The sequence below is a fragment of the Pseudoliparis swirei genome, chromosome 15 (genome assembly GCF_029220125.1).
Source record: "Pseudoliparis swirei isolate HS2019 ecotype Mariana Trench chromosome 15, NWPU_hadal_v1, whole genome shotgun sequence".
Lineage (NCBI taxonomy): Eukaryota > Metazoa > Chordata > Actinopteri > Perciformes > Liparidae > Pseudoliparis > Pseudoliparis swirei.
This window is the reverse complement of record NC_079402.1, coordinates 15,488,129-15,506,098: the sequence shown is the minus strand read 5'-3', so window position 1 is coordinate 15,506,098 and position 17,970 is coordinate 15,488,129. Positions and strand designations below refer to the sequence as shown.

Sequence of the window (17,970 nt, the reverse complement as noted above, 5' to 3'; positions counted from 1 at the left end):
ATGGCTTGCCGAAATATCAAGCACAAAAGTGGAGCACAGCCCAGTGAGGCAGAAAGAGGAAGGTGCAGGAGACTGAAAGGGGCCAAACGAGAGTGTGTGAGTCATGCAGTGAATTAAGAATCAAACGAAAGACATGAACAAATGGAAGTGAAATGGATAATGGTATTAAAAGAGACAATTAGACAGTGTGCACAGAGTGCAGTTACGCGGTTTTGTTTTGGCTCCATTCTACAGCATACTGTTTCTAATTGCCTCATAGTCACGGTTTCATTTAAAATCCAGTGTTCTGGAGACATGACATACAAATACAGATCACAGTTATAACATCGAACAGGCTTCATTGCATTTGGAAAAGACAGGATAATACACGATATATTAGAATAAGGGAGACACTCAAGGGAGATGGAATTAAAAAGGTAAGACTAAATACAAAGTGATATTTTGTGTACAATTATATGGAAGAGATGGAATAATTGAGGAAACAAACTAGAATGCAAAGGCGGCTGGCCGTGAGCATTGGCAAAGTTTAGGTGGAGTCAGTGACCTAACAAATCTATGCCGAGGAGACAAACATCATAACCCTGCAGGACTCATAGTGACAGACTGTCTACTCCTTATCAGAAATAGATCCATGTGGATACAGGCGTTATATATATATATATTATATAACATGTTTCAAATTAGACAGGACAGATAAGATGGATAAATTAATAAAAGAATTATAAAAAATGTAATAAACTAAATTAAAAATTTGAAATAATTTATAATAGTAATTAAATTTATCTGCCATGTTAATTAAAATTGGACAATACAACTTAATTTCAATTCAAATTGTAATGAATGAAGTTGGGACATACATGAACTTTGAAGCTTTGAAAACAGTTCAAATGTGTCATCAGTAAAATATATTGTGTGATTGTTTACTGTTATTCTGTAAGATAAGACCGATAAAAAGCATTGTCTGTTTGGTTACATCATTGCCACTATCTTAGGAGCCACACAGACATGACATGTTGAGCGTACACCACAGAACTTTGGACACATTCGGTAAACGTATTAATGTGGTTGTCATTTTACTTTTGGTGTTGTCAAGGATGGTCCCTCTAGATTTGCCAAAAAGTAGAACAAAATCTTGCAAAAGTTGCCTGACAACTTGCCCTAAACGTGACCATTCAAGGCAATTGCCTAACCGCAACCATCTTGCGAGAGTATTGAAAATTGTGGGTCCAGACACAATCATTATTGACCTTTAACGAGACCTTTTGCCTGCCACATTACATACATTCTGAACCACATCACATATTGGAGTTGGTTTAGCCAATTCAATCATAGCAGGCTGACAGAACATAATAGTTAACACTTCATACATTTTAAAACATCCCTTTCCTTAACACAACTAACTGTCAAGACTTAACTCAAGAGAAATCTTTACCTCATAACATTGGAAACCGGCATCGGAGGCCCTTTGTCCTTAAACTCCTGGACATTGACCACCTGAGGAATCGTCTTCGAAATGGACTCTGTCATGGAGGTACCGACCAGAGCTGGAACACACACACAAATGTATATGTGACCAATTCACAGACAGGAAAATGCAATGTTTATAATAAAAAAAAAAGAAACACCAGGCAGGTGTATTTAAATGAATGTAATGTAGCCATGGTGATTTAAGTTTTGAAAGGAAACAGTTTAGTACGTGATTCTAAAATAGGATGTGGCAAGCACTGTGCTTGGACATTAAGCTAGCAGGTTCATATTATTTGGTCAGGAAGTCTGTGTCTCCCCCTGGTGAATTACAGTGGGCACAGCAATACAATAAGTTACAAACAGCTTCTTAGACACGCAGTGTTGCCCATAAGAAATGAATACATCTCCCATTACCATATACAAATCAACTAATTAAAAAGCATTTTCAAGTGCAATCAAAGTCATGCTCCCCCTACCCGTCTTCTGGTTGGCCATCTGCCTTCGTAGAGCAGCAGTGGCTGCCGCCTGCTGGGCAGGGATGTTGACCGGGATGGCCCTCTCAGTTGGTGGGGCTCCATGTTTAACTGTCTTTGTGGCAAGAGCAGTGCTTTCCGCCCCACTGAGGTTGATCCTATTGGTTGGAACTGGAATATCAACACAGTGAGCAACAGTTATACAAACAAAGCGTGCCTACCAGTGTTTGGCAGTTGTACTCTGTGTCATCATGTGACATTAAAAAGCAGTCATTTGAATGCCAAACAACTTTAAAGCAATAGGTATTGTGATTTACTCACCAGGGCTGGCAATCGGGCTGAGTCCAAAGCCCATACCCTGGACCGAGTGAATTTTTGGGGTTGACTGGATGGCCCCGAAGCCAGGATGGATAGAGGGGGTCCTCACAACTGTGGGGTGGCGGGGGTTGCACAATGCTGGAGGGATGGCCGTAAGGGGAATGGGTTCTGGGAGTAGTTCCTCTTCCAAGTCAGCTGGGTGAGGCTCCAGGGACTGGGACAGGGAGGACGTAGAGCTCACATCATCCAGGTCCTCGTAGTATTTAGGTGAGAGGAAGGCCGAGCGAGACAGGTTGGCTGCAAGAAAATGCATGAAGAACATTTTTATCACCAATAACTGTGGTATAGCTACATTTAACAGTTATCAACGTTAACATTTCAACATTAATGTAGTGTTCTCGTGCAGTGTGTCGAAACTCTGATTAAACAGCGAGTTAAACAGAAGTCAAAGAAGAAATTAATTTTAGGGACATCATCATGCTCCACAAGCACAGAATATTGACAAGATATATGAAGTTCTGATAAAATGAGCATGAACATCACCTCATGAAAATAATCAAGCGCTGGCCAAAGTTCCCTCCAGAGTATTATTAAATATCATCAACAGTTTGATGGTTAGTTAGTTATTGAATACAAAGCCGCTCCATTACAATCAAATGCATGTAGAATACGACCGCCGTGTCATCAATGTGCATTTTCAATGATGTTTTGACACTTCTGTCTTTTATATATTCCTAGGCAAGAATATTCATTAAAATACAACACGCATTTGTTTTAATGATCGCTTTTTCTTTGTGTTACTGCTGTTGGAGTTCAGTTGAGAATTTTTTTAAAAACTAGCCTACATTTATAATGTTTTATGGAGCTACAAATTTATAGACAGTAGACCAAATGAACACAAGAACATGTCCTTGTAAACCCGGCTAACGAGCAGTTTGAGCCGGGTGTGTGTACCTGGTGCCGTCGAGCGGACAGGAGGCATCTGTCCCTTTGACAGGAAGTTACGCAGCTGGGACTGTTTCACTGGTGAGATCTTGACGGCTGGAAAAACATTTATATATTGAAAATAATACATTTGATCTCCTTCATTATTTTTTATTTAAAAACAATATATGAAGATTAATACCTGGAGACTTTGATTTGGTTTTAGGCGGGGTGGTGTCCAGCCTGGCTTTCAGGAGTGCGACCCTTAAACTCTCCAGCTCACTCTCCAAACTGTCATAAAACACAGATTAAAGTTGTTTAGGTTGCGAACACATGTTCTGAGAACTGTTTGCAGTGCACTGATGCCGATAATTGGAAATCAATGTTCATGTACCATTCCACACTGAAAGAAATAAGTGCAATGTTTGTTATTCTTGGACAATGTTGATTGAAAACAAATAACGTGAACATATTTTGCTGTAATTATCTAAAATAATTTCTAGATTCAAATTGCGTTCCATTTACATGACATTACATGTCATTTCATTTAGCGGACGCTTTTATCCAAAGTGACTCAGAATCTCGTGACATTCATACACCGTAGACAGCTACAGGGAGATATTCAAGGATAAGAGCCTTGCTCAAGGACACATCGACTAAGGCGGGGATGGAACCGCCAACCCTCTGATTGAATGTCAGACCCGCTAACCACTGACCCACAGTCGCCCCAAAGTATTGATCCTGTGTGACTTTGTTGTCTTTTCTACATTGTGCACTTTATCAAATATCTGTTGAATCTGTCTATCTTCATTTAAGTCACGGTTAACTTGAAAAGTGAATCTTATTCTCAAAGCTACTCCCCATTCCCCCAAATGCAATACTAATTTCTCCCAGAGATCTTCACTCCATCTCTTTGCCAACTCCTACCCAGCAGATGTTTCAGTAGCAGTGCTGTGGTCCATCATGGGAGGGGTGGTCTTGTTGTAGAGGCGCAGTGAAGTGAGTTGCTTCACCAACTGGTCCAGTTTGTTCTTCTGTTGGTTGATGATGTACAGGTTGTTGGCCAGTGTGGTGAACAGACCCTCACGTCCCGGCACGGCCATGTGTCTGTGAAGAAGATCATCATTTCATAACAAAGCCCCAAGCTTTTCAGTCTCATACACTCGAAAAGCAGGTCTTTGAGCTTACTTCTGCTTTTTCTTCTTCTCAAGGTGTTTCTCCCATTCCACATCCAACACGTCGTTGACATCTTCCACAGCAAACCTAATATACTGGTAGAGTCTGCGAATCTCCTAAATAAGGAGAAAAGAAAACATTTAATAAAATAGCCGAAATGCTGGGAGTGTGGAGATGATGCATTTTAAGGTTTTACGAAGAGTATCGATTCACGCAAACACTTCACCTTGAGTTGATCCTCGCTGCGCGGGTCCAGAGATTTTTTGTACAGCAGCTGTCTGAAATTTTTATCTCTGCTCAGCTCACTCTGGGCCTTGGCTTCCTCTGCCCCAGCAAAGCCCTCCAGCAAGGTGGTCTTCAGTGCACCGATGTCCCCATGGAGGGACTGTGAATCAGACAATAATAACCCTCATTCAACAAGGAGACACTAGGTATTACCATCATAAAGACATGCACCGCAGCCTCACCCCGGTCGTATGGATGTGAATGAATGTTGGTGGTGGTTGGAGGGGCCGTAGGCGCTGAATGGCTGCCTCGCTTCCGTCAGTCTGCCCCAGGGCAGCTGTGGCTACTGATGTAGCTCCACCACCACCGGTATGACTGTGTGTGTGTATGACTACTGGACTCTGCACTCTGTAAAGCGACTTCGGGTGACTTGAGAAGCGCTATATAAAATAGATTATTATTATTAAACTAAAATGCCAAAACCACTAAATTATTTATGGTTGTGTCAATATACACTTGAAAACAACATTTTGTGCTGAACTCAATAGTGTTGGTGTTCTTCTAAAAACATGAAAAGTTAAAAAGGGAGAGGAGAAGAAAATAGGCTATATTCACATATATATATTAGTGCTGTGAAAATAGTTAATTCAATTTAATTTTAATTTTAGTTTTTTTTTTTTTTTTTTTTTTTTACGCGTAAGAAAAAGAGCAACTTAATCCGTTGTTGGCCTGTTCCAGCAGCGTGTCATTCTGTCTCTACGTGTGTCGCCACGACCGACTCGATCTCTCCGTCTCGCCCGCAGAGGATGCCGGGACCGAAAAAAATCATCACCCCCCCCTTCTTCTTCTTGTCTGATCATCAATAACTGTGCGGTGCGCGAATGGACCGACCAGCCAGCTGCTGATCACCACAAACGAATGAAAAAACAATTTGGGAGCAATCAGACCCATTTTGACCGAGGAAAAACCCTGAATGTATATATGGGATTAATCATGATTAATCCACAGAAACCTGTGATTAACCTGATTAAAATTTGTTATCGTTTCACAGCCCTAATATATATATATCTATAAATAAAAATGTCTTGTTGATGCACTGGCCAAAATAATATTACCCAAATACCGAAATGTTATGCATCGTCTCCCACAGCCACAGGAGGGGACGGTTGTACACATGTTGGTGTTCATATTTATCATACTACAGCAAACGCACGACAGTGACTGCAGCACTATTGCATTCCGAGTAGAAGCCAGTTGTCGGGTGTAGGATTCAGCTGTCGAGTGTGATCTAGCAAACAGGGTTTTTAATCGTAGTATGTTTTAGTTTTCTAAATCTTGGTCTTACCTCTGTTGTTTCCTTAATCTCCAGAGTGAACATGTGGAGGTCCTCCGACTCCTTCCTTAACGCCTTCATCTCTTCGTTGCTGCCAACCTTAAAGTCAGCTCTCGCGCTTCGGGCCTTTAGATCATCCAACTCCTTCTGGAAATGTGCAATCTGAGACAGAAGAGTTTAGTTAGCGAAGCACATCATGCTGGAACAGAACTTCAAAAACTAACCTTTTTAGGAGGCCAAATAATACATCCAACTTAACCAGCAATGCAATTGGCAGTGTGAGCATGACATTTTGTGTTGTGCGTTTCAGAGTTGTAGTAATATTGATGCAGTTAAGCGTTAGCAGGAAATAGTCAGCCTCCGTTGAGGCTTCCCCTTGGGTCTTGCTGTGGGCAGACACGTATTCCAGGCGGCCGCCCATGTCGATCTTGCAGGCTTTGTCTCCGGTGTCCAGAACGCGAAACGGCCCGATATAGGGGGGTTGCAAGGTTCCCCGGTGGCAGTCCTGGCGAACGAACACATACTCCGCTGACTTGAGGCTGGACGGGACGTACGACTGCGGCAGGCCGTGCTGCGATGTGGGCACCGGTTTGAACAGCCTGGCCTTTTCCCACAATGTTTCTCTCTCCTGGGTCGCAGACCAAGGATCTGTGACTTTGGGGATAAACTCCCCCGGGACCCGCAGTGGCTGTCCATAAACCAGCTCGGCAGATGAGGCCTGTAGGTCCTCTTTGGGGGCCGACCTAAGCCCCAACATGACCCACGGAAGCCTGTCCACCCAACCACAGTCTTTGCGGCTGGCCCGGAGAGCAGCTTTCAAAGAGCGATGGAAGCGCTCGCACAACCCATTAGCCTGTGGGTGGTAGGCCGTTGTCCGATGGAGCTTCACTCCGAGGTTTCCTGCCACCGCATTCCACAGCTCCGATGTGAACTGCCGGCCTCGGTCTGAGGATACATCAGCTGGGGCTCCGAACCTGGAGACCCAGGTCGAAATGAAAGCCAGAGCCACTTCCTCCGTTGTTGTCGATGACAACGGCACCGCTTCTGGCCAGCGAGTGGTTCGGTCCACCATTGTGAGGAGATACGTGAAACCCCGGGATGGGGGCAAAGGGCCCACCAAGTCCACATTCACGTGGTCAAACCTCCTTTCCGGCACCGAGAACTGTGCTAAAGGGGCCTTTATGTGACGGTGGACCTTGGCGCGCTGGCACACCACACAGGTCCCGGCCCACTCTCGTACATCCTTTTTCAACCCGTGCCAGACGAACTTTGCTGCCACCAACTTCTGCGACGCCTTCTTGCCAGGGTGTGACAGCCCATGCACCGTCTGGAACACCTGTCGCCTCCAGCCGTCGGGAACCACCGGCCGTGGCTGGCCTGTGGAGACGTCGCACAGAAGCGTTGTGCCGGTCTCGCCAAACGGAACGTCCTCCAACCGCAGCCCCGTCTCTGCCGTCCTCAATTCGAGAACGCCTGGGTCTGCAATCTGCTCCTCGGCCATCTTGCTGTAGTCCAATCCCATCTGGACAGCCCCGGTGACGGCCCTGGAGAGGCAGTCTGCGACCAGGTTCTCCTTGCCTGCGACATGCTGCAGATCCGTCGTGAACTGCGATATGTAGGCCAGCTGGCGCTGCTGCCGCGCAGACCACGGTTCGGCGCTCTTCCTCGTGGCAAACGTCAGCGGTTTGTGGTCCACATAGGCGGTGAACTGCCGAGCCTCCAGCAAGAACCGGAAATGCCGAATGGCCAGAAAAAGGCCGAGGAGTTCTCGGTCGAACGTACTGTACTTTCGTTCATTCGGGCGCAACTGCCGGCTGAAGAAAGCGAGCGGTTGCCACGCCCCCTTCACCCACTGCTCGTGCACGGCACCCACCGCGTAGTCCGAAGCGTCCGTGGTGATGGCAATCGGAGCTTTAGGGGACGGGTGTGCCAACATTGTTGCCTCCGCCAGAGCCATTTTAGCGTCCACGAACGCCCGTTCCCGTTCTTCGGTCCAGTCCACCATCTTTTTGCTGGCCTCGTCCTTCAGGGCCTCGTACAGGGGCCGCATCAACTGGGCCGCTCGGGGAACAAAGCGGTGGTAGAAATTGATCATGCCTAAAAACTCCTGCAGGGCCTTCACTGTGAGTGGACGTGCAAAATTACTGACTGCCTCCGCCTTTGATGGGAGGGGAATCGCCCCGTACCTTGGGATGCGATGTCCCAGAAAGTCAATGGTGGATAATCCAAACTGGCATTTAGCCGGGTTGATGATCAACCCATGCTGGCTGAGGCGATCAAACAGTATCCGAAGGTGAGACATGTGCTCGGCCCTTGATGTACTGGCAACCAGTATGTCGTCCAAGTAGACAAACAGAAAAGGCAGGTCCCTCAGCACCGTGTCCATCAGGCGCTGGAATGTCTGCGCTGCATTCTTGAGTCCGAAAGGCATCCTCAGGAGCTCGAACAGGCCGACCGGAGTGATCACCGCCGTCTTGGGGACGTCCGCTGGCTGAACAGGCACCTGGTGGTAACCTCGCACAAGGTCTACTTTCGAAAACACCACGCTGTCCGACAAGTGGGCAGAAAAGTCTTGAATATGTGGAACCGGATACCGATCCGGAACTGTTGCGTCATTGAGCCGGCGGTAATCTCCACACGGGCGCCACCCGCCCCCAGGTTTCGGTGCGATATGCAGGGGTGAAGCCCACGGACTGTTGGAGCGGCGAATAATGCCCAGGCGCTCCATGTTCTCGAACTCGGCCTTGGCGATGGTGAGTTTCGCCGGGTCCAGGCGCCGGGCCCGGGCATGTACCGGCGGGCCAGTGGTAGAGAGGTGATGCTCCACCCCGTGTCTGACCGTGGAGGACGAGAAGGTGGGCTGCGTGAGGTCCGGGAACTTGGCCAGCAGCTGAAGAAACTCCTCATCCACCGTCAGCATGCCAGTTAATCCGGTAGAGCCAGCTCCACTTAGAGTACATGGGTACGAGCTAAATGTTACCGCATTCATCAGGCGGCGGCCCTTTACGTCCACCAATAATCCACAAGCGCAGAGGAAATCCGCGCCCAGCAGGGGAACGGCGATCTTGGCAGTGACGAAGTCCCAGCTGAAACGCTGCCCCGTAAAGGACAGCTCCAGGCACCGCGTCCCAAACGTGCGTATGGGAGTACCGTTAGCGGCTTCTAGGGGGGGGCTCTGCCCGCCGGTCAGCATGTCCACCCGCGATGCAGGCACCACGCTCCTCTGCGCACCCGCGTCGCAGAGAAAGCGCCGCCGAAACGTCGTCCTTGATGAACAGCAGCCTGCCTTCCCGCCCGACGCTCATGGCTGTTTCTGAGCGCCGGCTCTGGCGTTTCCCGTCCCGCTGAAACTGCACGGAGATCTGCAGCGTGTCGCCTTCGGCCCAAACATAGCATGGTCATCGCACATGCCGGTAGACCTCTGCCGTTGGCTCGCTGCTGCTGCTGTGGCAACGACATCCGTCTCTCCCGGCAGCCACGCCGTGGGTTGAGTCGGCCTCAGCGCCGCCGTGGAGCTCTGTTGGCCAGCTGGAAATAACTTATCGGCCTCCTCGGCCAACTCCCGACAGTCGGTGATCGCGGTGTTGGCCAACGCGGCTCGCACCGGCAGGGGCAGCTGCCGCAGAAAGAGTTCTTGAAAAAGAAAGTCCGGTCTGTGCCGTCCCAGCAGAGCTAACATTGTGTCCATGAGTTCTGACGGCTTGCTGTCGCCGAGGCCGTTCAGCGAGAGCAAGCGGCGAGCCCGCTCAGAGTCAGACAGCCCGAAGATCTTCAGCAGCCGGTCTTTCAACCGGGCGTACTTGCCCCTCTCCGGCGGATCTTCCAGGACGCTCGCCACTCGGCCCGCTGTAGAACTGCCGAGGGCCGCCACGACATAGTAGTACTTGGTGGCGTCCGCTGTAATGTCTTTTAAGGCAAACTGAGTTTCAGTTTGCGCAAACCACACCGATGCCTGCGTCTACCAAAACTCTGGTAGTTTCAGCGAAACTGCATGTGTCGTCATCTTCTCTCCAGAAACGTCCATGAGATATCAGGGTCACCAATGTGCGGAAAGAATGAAGAGTTGAGTAATTCTGCTTGACCGTGGTCGTTTATTTTCCTTTCCAACACCCGTGTTATTCTCTACTTCCTGGTGCCCTTTAACACCCCCCGTCACCAGGGCTACGCCCCTTTCCTTAAAGGGCCCTCGTGAATTCGTACTCCTCTACAAGGCCACATATGTCGATAACATTCAATGAATGATCTCTTTTACTCTATATTCTCAACTGGGTCATATAAAACATCAGTTCTGTAAGGTTAGCGCTAGCTAGATAACCTCAGTGAGCTTACAATATGGAGCTGGCGGTGTACTAGTATTATTATTATTTTGCCCATAAGTTTTGGGCCCCCGAGGAAAAGTGGTGCATGGTACTTTAGTGTGTATAGGATGATGTGCCTCACCTCCTCCAGTATACCAGCCATAATGGGATCAAAGTCTTTCTTTTGCTGGAGCTGCTTCTCCATGGTCTTCACACCAACAGCTGCCTGCATTGAGAAGTAATGGATTACATTCAAACCTACACTTAAGTCTCATACAGCCAGTTAACACACAGCCCCACACCCCACACTGCTGCAATGCCCACATCCTCCCACTTGCTTACAGTGCTGTCTCATTGTAACTGTCTCATTTGCTCTTGAATATGTTTGTTTTTTTACTTCTCACTTTATTGCCTTTTGAATGTGACAATCTCAGAGGCTTTTAAACATGTGCACTCGTCAAATGACCACGGAATGTCCGTTGTAATCCTGTTATATTTCTATGGTAGGCTACACATAATAAAAAGGTCTTGTTAATGTGTGAAAAGAAACAAAATCCTTCATAATAAACAGATAGGACCTGTGGCCCCTGGACACGGCCCTGGGCAGCGGGAGCAGGTTTCTGGACGACTGTGGCTGGTGTGCTGGTTTGAACTGGACGCACTGGGGCTGAGGCAAACAACAACATTAGAATCACAACCCAAGCCATGAACACATTAGGATTTAAAGAATTAATGACTAAAATGTAATAAAAAAAATAATAAAAAAATAATATATATTTTTAAGAATGACACGCTTGTGCAACAAATAAAAGTGACGGTCAAGCTTACCCAATACAGGAGGTGGCTTAGTGGCTGAGAGTGGAGGGGCCGTCAAACTACTGGGAGCAACGGCTTTGGGCTGCGAGGAATTGAAAGAGAAAGACTGTGGGGATGGTGCTGGGGTCTCCAGGTCTGAAAACCTTGGGAAAGAGCAGACAGATATATTTTGTATGCATACAAACGTCAATGTCTTTATTGGATCACCGTAAATAATTGATAAGCACACAATTATTTACCTCTCGTTTAGATTAAGTTTGACTGTTGATGAGGAGGCAGCAGCAATGCTCTGGGGTGTTGGAGCTGTGGCTGCCACCGCAGATGGTTTGACCGAAGGGGTGAAGGAAAACGCTGAAGGAGTGTCGGAGGGAGGCGGTTTGGAGGCAAAGGAAAAGCCAACGGACCCTGAGCCAAAAGGTGTGGGCGCCGCCATGGAGAACGGTGGAGGAGCAGAGGAGGCGCATGTAGTTGGGACCGAGAAACTGAAGCCCGACGATGATGCCGTGGATGTCGCAGGAGCTGTGGGAACCATGCTGAATGGGGCGGCAGAGGAAGCTGCAGCCGGGGCTAGAGGGGTGGAAGCAGCTAATGAAGTGAAACTGAGGTTTGGGAATGTTGCTGGGGCAGATGGGAAGGTGGCAGCAAGTTTGGGTGGTTGGGGTGCCAAAGAACCTGTGAACAAAAAAATAAATGAGCTCTCATTTGATCTCATCACATACTGGGAAAGTTCCGTCTACAAGCAGAGGTTGCACATTTTAGAAGTTACTGGATTAGCCCTCGAGACGGGACCAAGTTCACATTTGTCATGGTTCTCTCTTTGGCACAACCCATGTTGAGCCGTGAGGAGTAAAAGTAAGCGTGTCTGTCTAGTCAAAGATCCCCGCATCACCAAAACAACTGGTGTCATTCTACAAAGGCAAGTGGATACAAACGCATGAAAACAAGAAAATATCAGATTTTTTTTAAAACGTCACAACAATCCAGAGACGGGAGAAAAAAACAGCATAAAACAATGCTCAGCATTCATAAATAAAAGGATGAAAATATTGCAATGAACAAAAATGTGTTCTACTTCCTTTCCACCTTAATCAGCATCACTCAAACACAACCAGAAGGACCTATTTTGTGGTGTTACGTCCAACTTTATTTGTGTATTTGTAATTAATTATAATTGTATTAAAGTAATTGTCCCAGCTAGGGCCTAAGGCTACTCCACTACCCAGCCTTCTGCTGATGGACCATATTTTCCTCATGTTGAATTTTTTATGTGGAGATGTCGGCCTTATTATCGGCCCAGAGAATAGTTTTTGTGACGCACATTTTAAATATGCACAACAGGAATGTAACATTTTTTTTGTTTAGTTTCTCATGTATTTGTTGTGTTACAAATGGGCTACAAATGAAGTTCGCTGTGCATCCCTGGGTTGCATAATGACAATAAATTACCCATGAATTAAAGCTGGAGTGTGTAATGTTTGTCTACCCATAAACCATAGCGATGGGGCATCAGCTACAAAGTATGGAGGACAATCCGAAGTTTCAAGAGATAAAGCTTTAGATTTCAAAATAACTGCATTTAGAGGAACAATTACAAGGGTGCTGAGGAGTTGACGCCACAGATAAGAGACAAATCCATGATACTGCAAAATACAGAGTTTTTCCTGGCGGCGATAGGCTTAATCCGCATTGTGTGCCCTTGTTTAAAAATGTGTGAAAGTCCTGCACACCAGTTTTATGTTTAAGAACTAAACTGTTATGCCAAATTAAAGCCGTAAGGCATTAAGATAAGCTAAATATATTTGGATGTGGATTTGCTTGATTGACAGGCCTCTCAGGCTGTTAAACTGAGCTGCGATACCAAACTCCCGTTGAATATGCTCCTTGAATAAACCAATGGATGGCCAGCACTGATTGCAAACACTGCATTAGATGATTATCTCTTCGGGAAATTAATCGCTGCAATGCGTCATTACGAAAAAAAAAGTGTGCAGCCCTCAAGAACATGTGTGCCTGTCACCGGCTCTCTTACCTGGCTTGGGCAGTCTCTCCCCCTCCAAGGCGAGGACAGTGGGAGCTGAGACCAGCTGCTTCACCCCCGGATTGAGGTTGAGCAGAGCAAAGGGGCAGAGCAATCCCTCTGTGGACAGCATCAGCATTGTGGGTGCTGGGGGCAAAGTCTTCTCCTCCGCTTTGAGAGGGTGGAGAAATGGGATACAGACATTCAGACAGAGAAATACTTGCTGGGTGAAATAATTAACAGGAAGTGCTTCGTGCTCATCGTCCTTGCAGTGTTCAGAACGCCATTTGTCTCTTTAATCATGGTTGCCTGTAAAGGCTGTATGCGTGTGCTGTACTAGACTGTATGGCTCATTTTGCATTATGCCCCCCCCACCCCCAGTGGTTAAGGTACCCAGTTCAGTGCTTCAGTTAAGAAGCGACGCATTGTAACCGTGTGCAGAGACAAGTGTCCTAAGATGCCATATTTGATAAATCAGTCCATCCCATTCTCCTAAACTCTTTCCTGTTCTTTACACCCACTTCTCCAAAAACAAATGGCAAAACCAGCTTAAACCAACATGTATGATGACTCTTGAGCCTTCACACTCCAAATTAAAAGATACATCAGTGAAAGGTAAAACAAGTCATTGCTGACGCACATACATAAAGGACACGTTGTCCTCTATACAGCCATCTCATATCTAAAACTATTCCGAAAGTATAACTTCACCGTCATCTGCGGATGACGGCAGAAGTTGCTCTTCCCAAGTACATTTCAGCCTTTGATTAATTACCACTGACTCACCTCTATGACGAGTGTCCTATACTTTACATATTCAAGATGCAATTAAATATTCATGCCAACACAGAATGCTTCTAGAGAAATACACAAAATAAGCACACAATGCAGAAATAGAAGAAAAAAAAGAATAGCATCTTATGATCAGTTCACGTTATATGAAACTAAAGTTGAAAGTTAATGAGAAGTAAAACTGGTGACAGTGAGTGAACAGAAGGGAGAGGCACATGGTGAACCTCATCAGCATTCTGCAACAGGCTTGTCTGCGCTTTGTTGTGGTCCTCTAGCACGCCTGAGCCATTTTAATGAGGCCATTTTTTTCACCCACAGATAACTCTGCTTTCTCTCCCTTTGTTTCCCTATCTAATGTCTCACTTTGGATAAAGGTTTTGTCAAAATGTTGCTCCAATTGCAGGTGTTTTGTTGCTGGGGAGGGAGTTCTTGCAGTGAGCGGGGAGCGACGGGGCCAGACAGCAGCAGCAGCTCTACGTGAGTGTCTGGCCGACTAAGCCATTTAAGATTAAACAGCGTACCGAGACGGCAGCTTATCTATATTCTTTACACACGCTGCAATACAGCACTGCAGTGGAGGCTGTATGCACAAAGAAATCTGGCAGATTTCAGCTGCATCTGATCATAGGGGAGTATTGAACATAATACATGTTGGCGCTTAAACAAAGGAATGCTGTTTAAGACACAACACCAACGATCAAGAAATTAAAAAGTCAACTTTAATAGGACAGGAACCTACATGATTCTTGAATGCCGATACACAACTTAACATCAAAACATCATTCGACAAACGGAGAAAGCCGCATTGCTTTGAATTATAAAATGAATGACAATTGCATATCTTGTATGGCTACAGTATGGAATACTTAACGCGTATGGGGTGGGTGCTATAGCTGGCAAAACTATTACATACAACACATAAAACTATTAAAATCCCATTAGAATCCACACGCTTCCTTAAAAACAAAAGAATAGCCTAAAGTAAATGTTTTTTGAAAAAGTGCTAAAACACACCTTAATGGGCTCCAAAATTGGCCAAATGACAACAGTAACGGCTTTGCTGACGAGATTTAAAGGCTACCATTGGGGAAAGTGTAATCGTATTGTATAGATGTGCAAATCTGATTCGACAAGTGAAGAGAGGAAGTAAACGCAAAGCCAAATGCACTTACTGATGTGGATCTCATGCTGGCTGGTGTAGTCTATGGCTAAGCCAAGCGGCAGAGTGTCTTCACTTGTCTCAGTCACTGGAAGCTCAGCCCTACTCGCATCTTCCAGGATCCAGAGCTCCCAGATCTAAGAGGATAACAATCAGTGATGGTCATCACAGTCGACGGAGATTTGATGAGTTTTCCTCACACCGGCAGCTAGCCTTAAAACTGTAAATTAAAGCTGGAATTAAATGGTCTGAATAAAGTTGTAACGGTTAAACAAGACGTGGCATCAGAATTCCATGTAATCATTCGTAGCTTTGAACAGACCCAAGATAAAATTATTTGTTTTGTGGTTCAGTTATTGGAAAAATCTCAGCATATCCACAAGCTGGCCTTACTGTCTTTAATAGGGCTAGTCAAGCAATTGGCATTGGGTTTATAGACTGTAGGCGGGGATCTCTGCTCGCATAAATTATTTAAAAGGAGTTTTCAGTGAGAAGAACTTTGTGGAACAGTTGCGTAACTGCTGTAATAATTCATGGCTCAAGACTAATGGCTTACATTGGACGCACTGGTGTGCTTAACTTTTCCATTTAGGTGCATCGAATTTTTCACAATTCCTTGTTGTGCCGCAATACCACAAACTCAACCCAGACGTTCAACAAAAAACCGATATGAACGCCTTTTGCTAATGTTTACGAAGACAATAGAATCACAGTTGTAATATCGACCAGCATTGCCATTTGAATTGTATCATCTATTTTACTATCTAAATTTTTTTTTTCTCCATGAGCACCAAGCGGAGGATGTCTGCACCATACTTTGTATGGATCAGCTGGTCACCACTGGACCTGATAGCCGTAACGTTTGAGCACAGCAAGACAAAGCCAACGGTAATAAAAGCACAAAACTCACCAGCAACATTCAGTGGGAGCCCGGCCAATCTGCTCCCACAAACAAAATGTCCACTGTGACACATATTTTGCACCTTCTGAAATTAATCTTACCAACTCGGATCAGGATTAACAATAAACAATTGATAGTTCTTTTCATTTTGTATTACCGGTATGTTTTATGGTTGTGATGTTGCTCAAGGAAGAGCGCGCGGTTTCAAACATACACACACAGAGACAGACCTGCTGAAGGAGCACCGGTGCGATAAATTAAAATGTTTCCTGACCCTTTTAGTGTCACATTTTTCTTTAAAAACTCTAGGGTCTCAATTTATTTTAATTTGCCTGGAATTTAAATCCATCATAGTGAAATACCCCTTTCATTTCTAATTAAATTTAAAACAGTGCGTCTCTTAAATTTATGATTTCAAAAACATCTCCAGTTTTTCCACTTAATTTGGTACCTTGTACTCTTGTCTGGCGGCTATGACACTGACTTCAATGGAAGCCGCTGATGCAGCAAACACAAGGTCCCTGGATGAAATAAATAGATGCAGCATTACACCAATTTAACATGACATTGAAATAAATCAAACTTACAGGTTTGCACTGATAAACAACACGTGTATCGTGCTTTTGGGCGCCTCCTGTACCATCAATGCCTGTAAACCGTGGTCATTCTTACCAGTCCTCCACATGGCTCAGAAAGTAGTGGTGTTGTCGCTCAGTGCAGCAGCCATACACGGTGTCACTAAAGTTCAGATACTTTGTCTCCACCTTCTCATCCTTCTTCTACAAAAAAAAGATAAACAAATCACGCTTTAACACATTTGCTGAATGTAAATTCACAAGCTGGACCAGATGAAACTGTATGGTGGAAGCATATAAGCTGCTTAAGAATGACATTTTACCGGAGAGACTGACACTACATATACTGAGAAGTAAATGCTATTCATTGACATCCAACTGGGATCTAAGAAGTAATATTTAGTGACAAACTTGGAATTAACATGGATTCGATGAGTCATGACCTCAGTAGCTCTATGAAACCAGTAAAAAACATCTTCAATTAAATACATTTGATTAAATATATAGTAAAATTTAACTTCATTGCCTCTCCATTGAAGACTGCAGGGGTGAAACCTGACAATAAAACAAATGTGATGAGGTGAACTCAGTGGCAGTGGATGAAGGGCGTACTCACAGGAAGGGAGATCAACACTAGCTCAGGAGGGGTCTCAGAGGACCCATCTGCAGCAGCATATACCACTGCAAACACAAAGGTTCTCAGCCACTGCACATCCAGAACTGAGAGAGACAATGGGAAAGAGAGATTAGCCGCAGATGGGATTCAAACACAGTAATGAAAGTAAAACTAAAATGATATTCCATGGGTTGTATTGGTTACAAATGAAGTCTGTCTTATATGCATTTCAGAATCAAACTCAGTTTCCGAGCGTACAACACAGATGTTGATACATTTTCATTGGTACAGGATTCGTCTTACCTTTCACAGGTTGGTCAGACGTGTAGAAGTGGGGACACGGGATCACCTTTTTCTCTTCTAGTGCCTTTTCAACAGAGGACAACATCAGTTATCCATCTGGTCAGTCATTGAACGCTGCAGCTCTGATGGAGCAATAAGCGCTTCATTTTCAAATACGGTGAATGAGGTTCACTTACTGGTGTATACTGACTGACTGAGGAATTCATTTTTCCTGCAGCCACTTGTTTTCCTTTTGGACTCCAGCACACTGTGTGAAACAAAGTACATGAACTCAAATTTAGCCACAACAAATATACGGCAAACAGGTAAACTCAACTATCATTCACACTATTACTCACGACACGTGATGCCACTTGAAGCTGGTAGCTCAGCGTGAACTTTGACACAGTCAGTAACTTCCAAAATCATCATCCGGCCATCGGACAGACAGACCGCCAAAACGGATGCATGACCAGGATTCCACTTCAGGTCTTGCACTACAATGCCAGGGGCTACTGCTGGCAGCAATGATGCAAAAGGTAGCTTCTGTGGTCTTGACTGGAAAGGCAAAAAGAAAAGTTGAATAAATTAAGGAAGG

At 45.5% G+C, this 17,970-nt stretch overlaps 1 protein-coding gene across 7 annotated transcripts in view; it reads right to left on the bottom strand.

The window, feature by feature from the left end:
- Positions 1 to 17,970, bottom strand: part of nup214 (nucleoporin 214) — a 33,287-nt gene that overhangs the window by 13,584 nt on the left and 1,733 nt on the right. For all 7 annotated transcript variants that reach the window (XM_056433355.1, XM_056433356.1, XM_056433357.1 and 4 more), the window contains exons 4-24: positions 17,732 to 17,930; positions 17,570 to 17,640; positions 17,394 to 17,457; positions 17,091 to 17,194; positions 16,572 to 16,678; positions 16,351 to 16,420; positions 15,012 to 15,135; positions 13,060 to 13,218; positions 11,270 to 11,702; positions 11,043 to 11,173; positions 10,793 to 10,881; positions 10,357 to 10,440; positions 5,929 to 6,078; positions 4,585 to 4,743; positions 4,371 to 4,474; positions 4,110 to 4,289; positions 3,385 to 3,473; positions 3,213 to 3,299; positions 2,262 to 2,555; positions 1,944 to 2,111; positions 1,433 to 1,544 (exon numbers count right to left, since the gene is read on the bottom strand). In XM_056433355.1, coding sequence (XP_056289330.1) covers positions 1,433 to 1,544; positions 1,944 to 2,111; positions 2,262 to 2,555; positions 3,213 to 3,299; positions 3,385 to 3,473; positions 4,110 to 4,289; positions 4,371 to 4,474; positions 4,585 to 4,743; positions 5,929 to 6,078; positions 10,357 to 10,440; positions 10,793 to 10,881; positions 11,043 to 11,173; positions 11,270 to 11,702; positions 13,060 to 13,218; positions 15,012 to 15,135; positions 16,351 to 16,420; positions 16,572 to 16,678; positions 17,091 to 17,194; positions 17,394 to 17,457; positions 17,570 to 17,640; positions 17,732 to 17,930 — 2,978 coding nt within the window. The remainder of the gene's footprint in view (positions 1 to 1,432; positions 1,545 to 1,943; positions 2,112 to 2,261; positions 2,556 to 3,212; positions 3,300 to 3,384; positions 3,474 to 4,109; positions 4,290 to 4,370; positions 4,475 to 4,584; positions 4,744 to 5,928; positions 6,079 to 10,356; positions 10,441 to 10,792; positions 10,882 to 11,042; positions 11,174 to 11,269; positions 11,703 to 13,059; positions 13,219 to 15,011; positions 15,136 to 16,350; positions 16,421 to 16,571; positions 16,679 to 17,090; positions 17,195 to 17,393; positions 17,458 to 17,569; positions 17,641 to 17,731; positions 17,931 to 17,970) is intronic.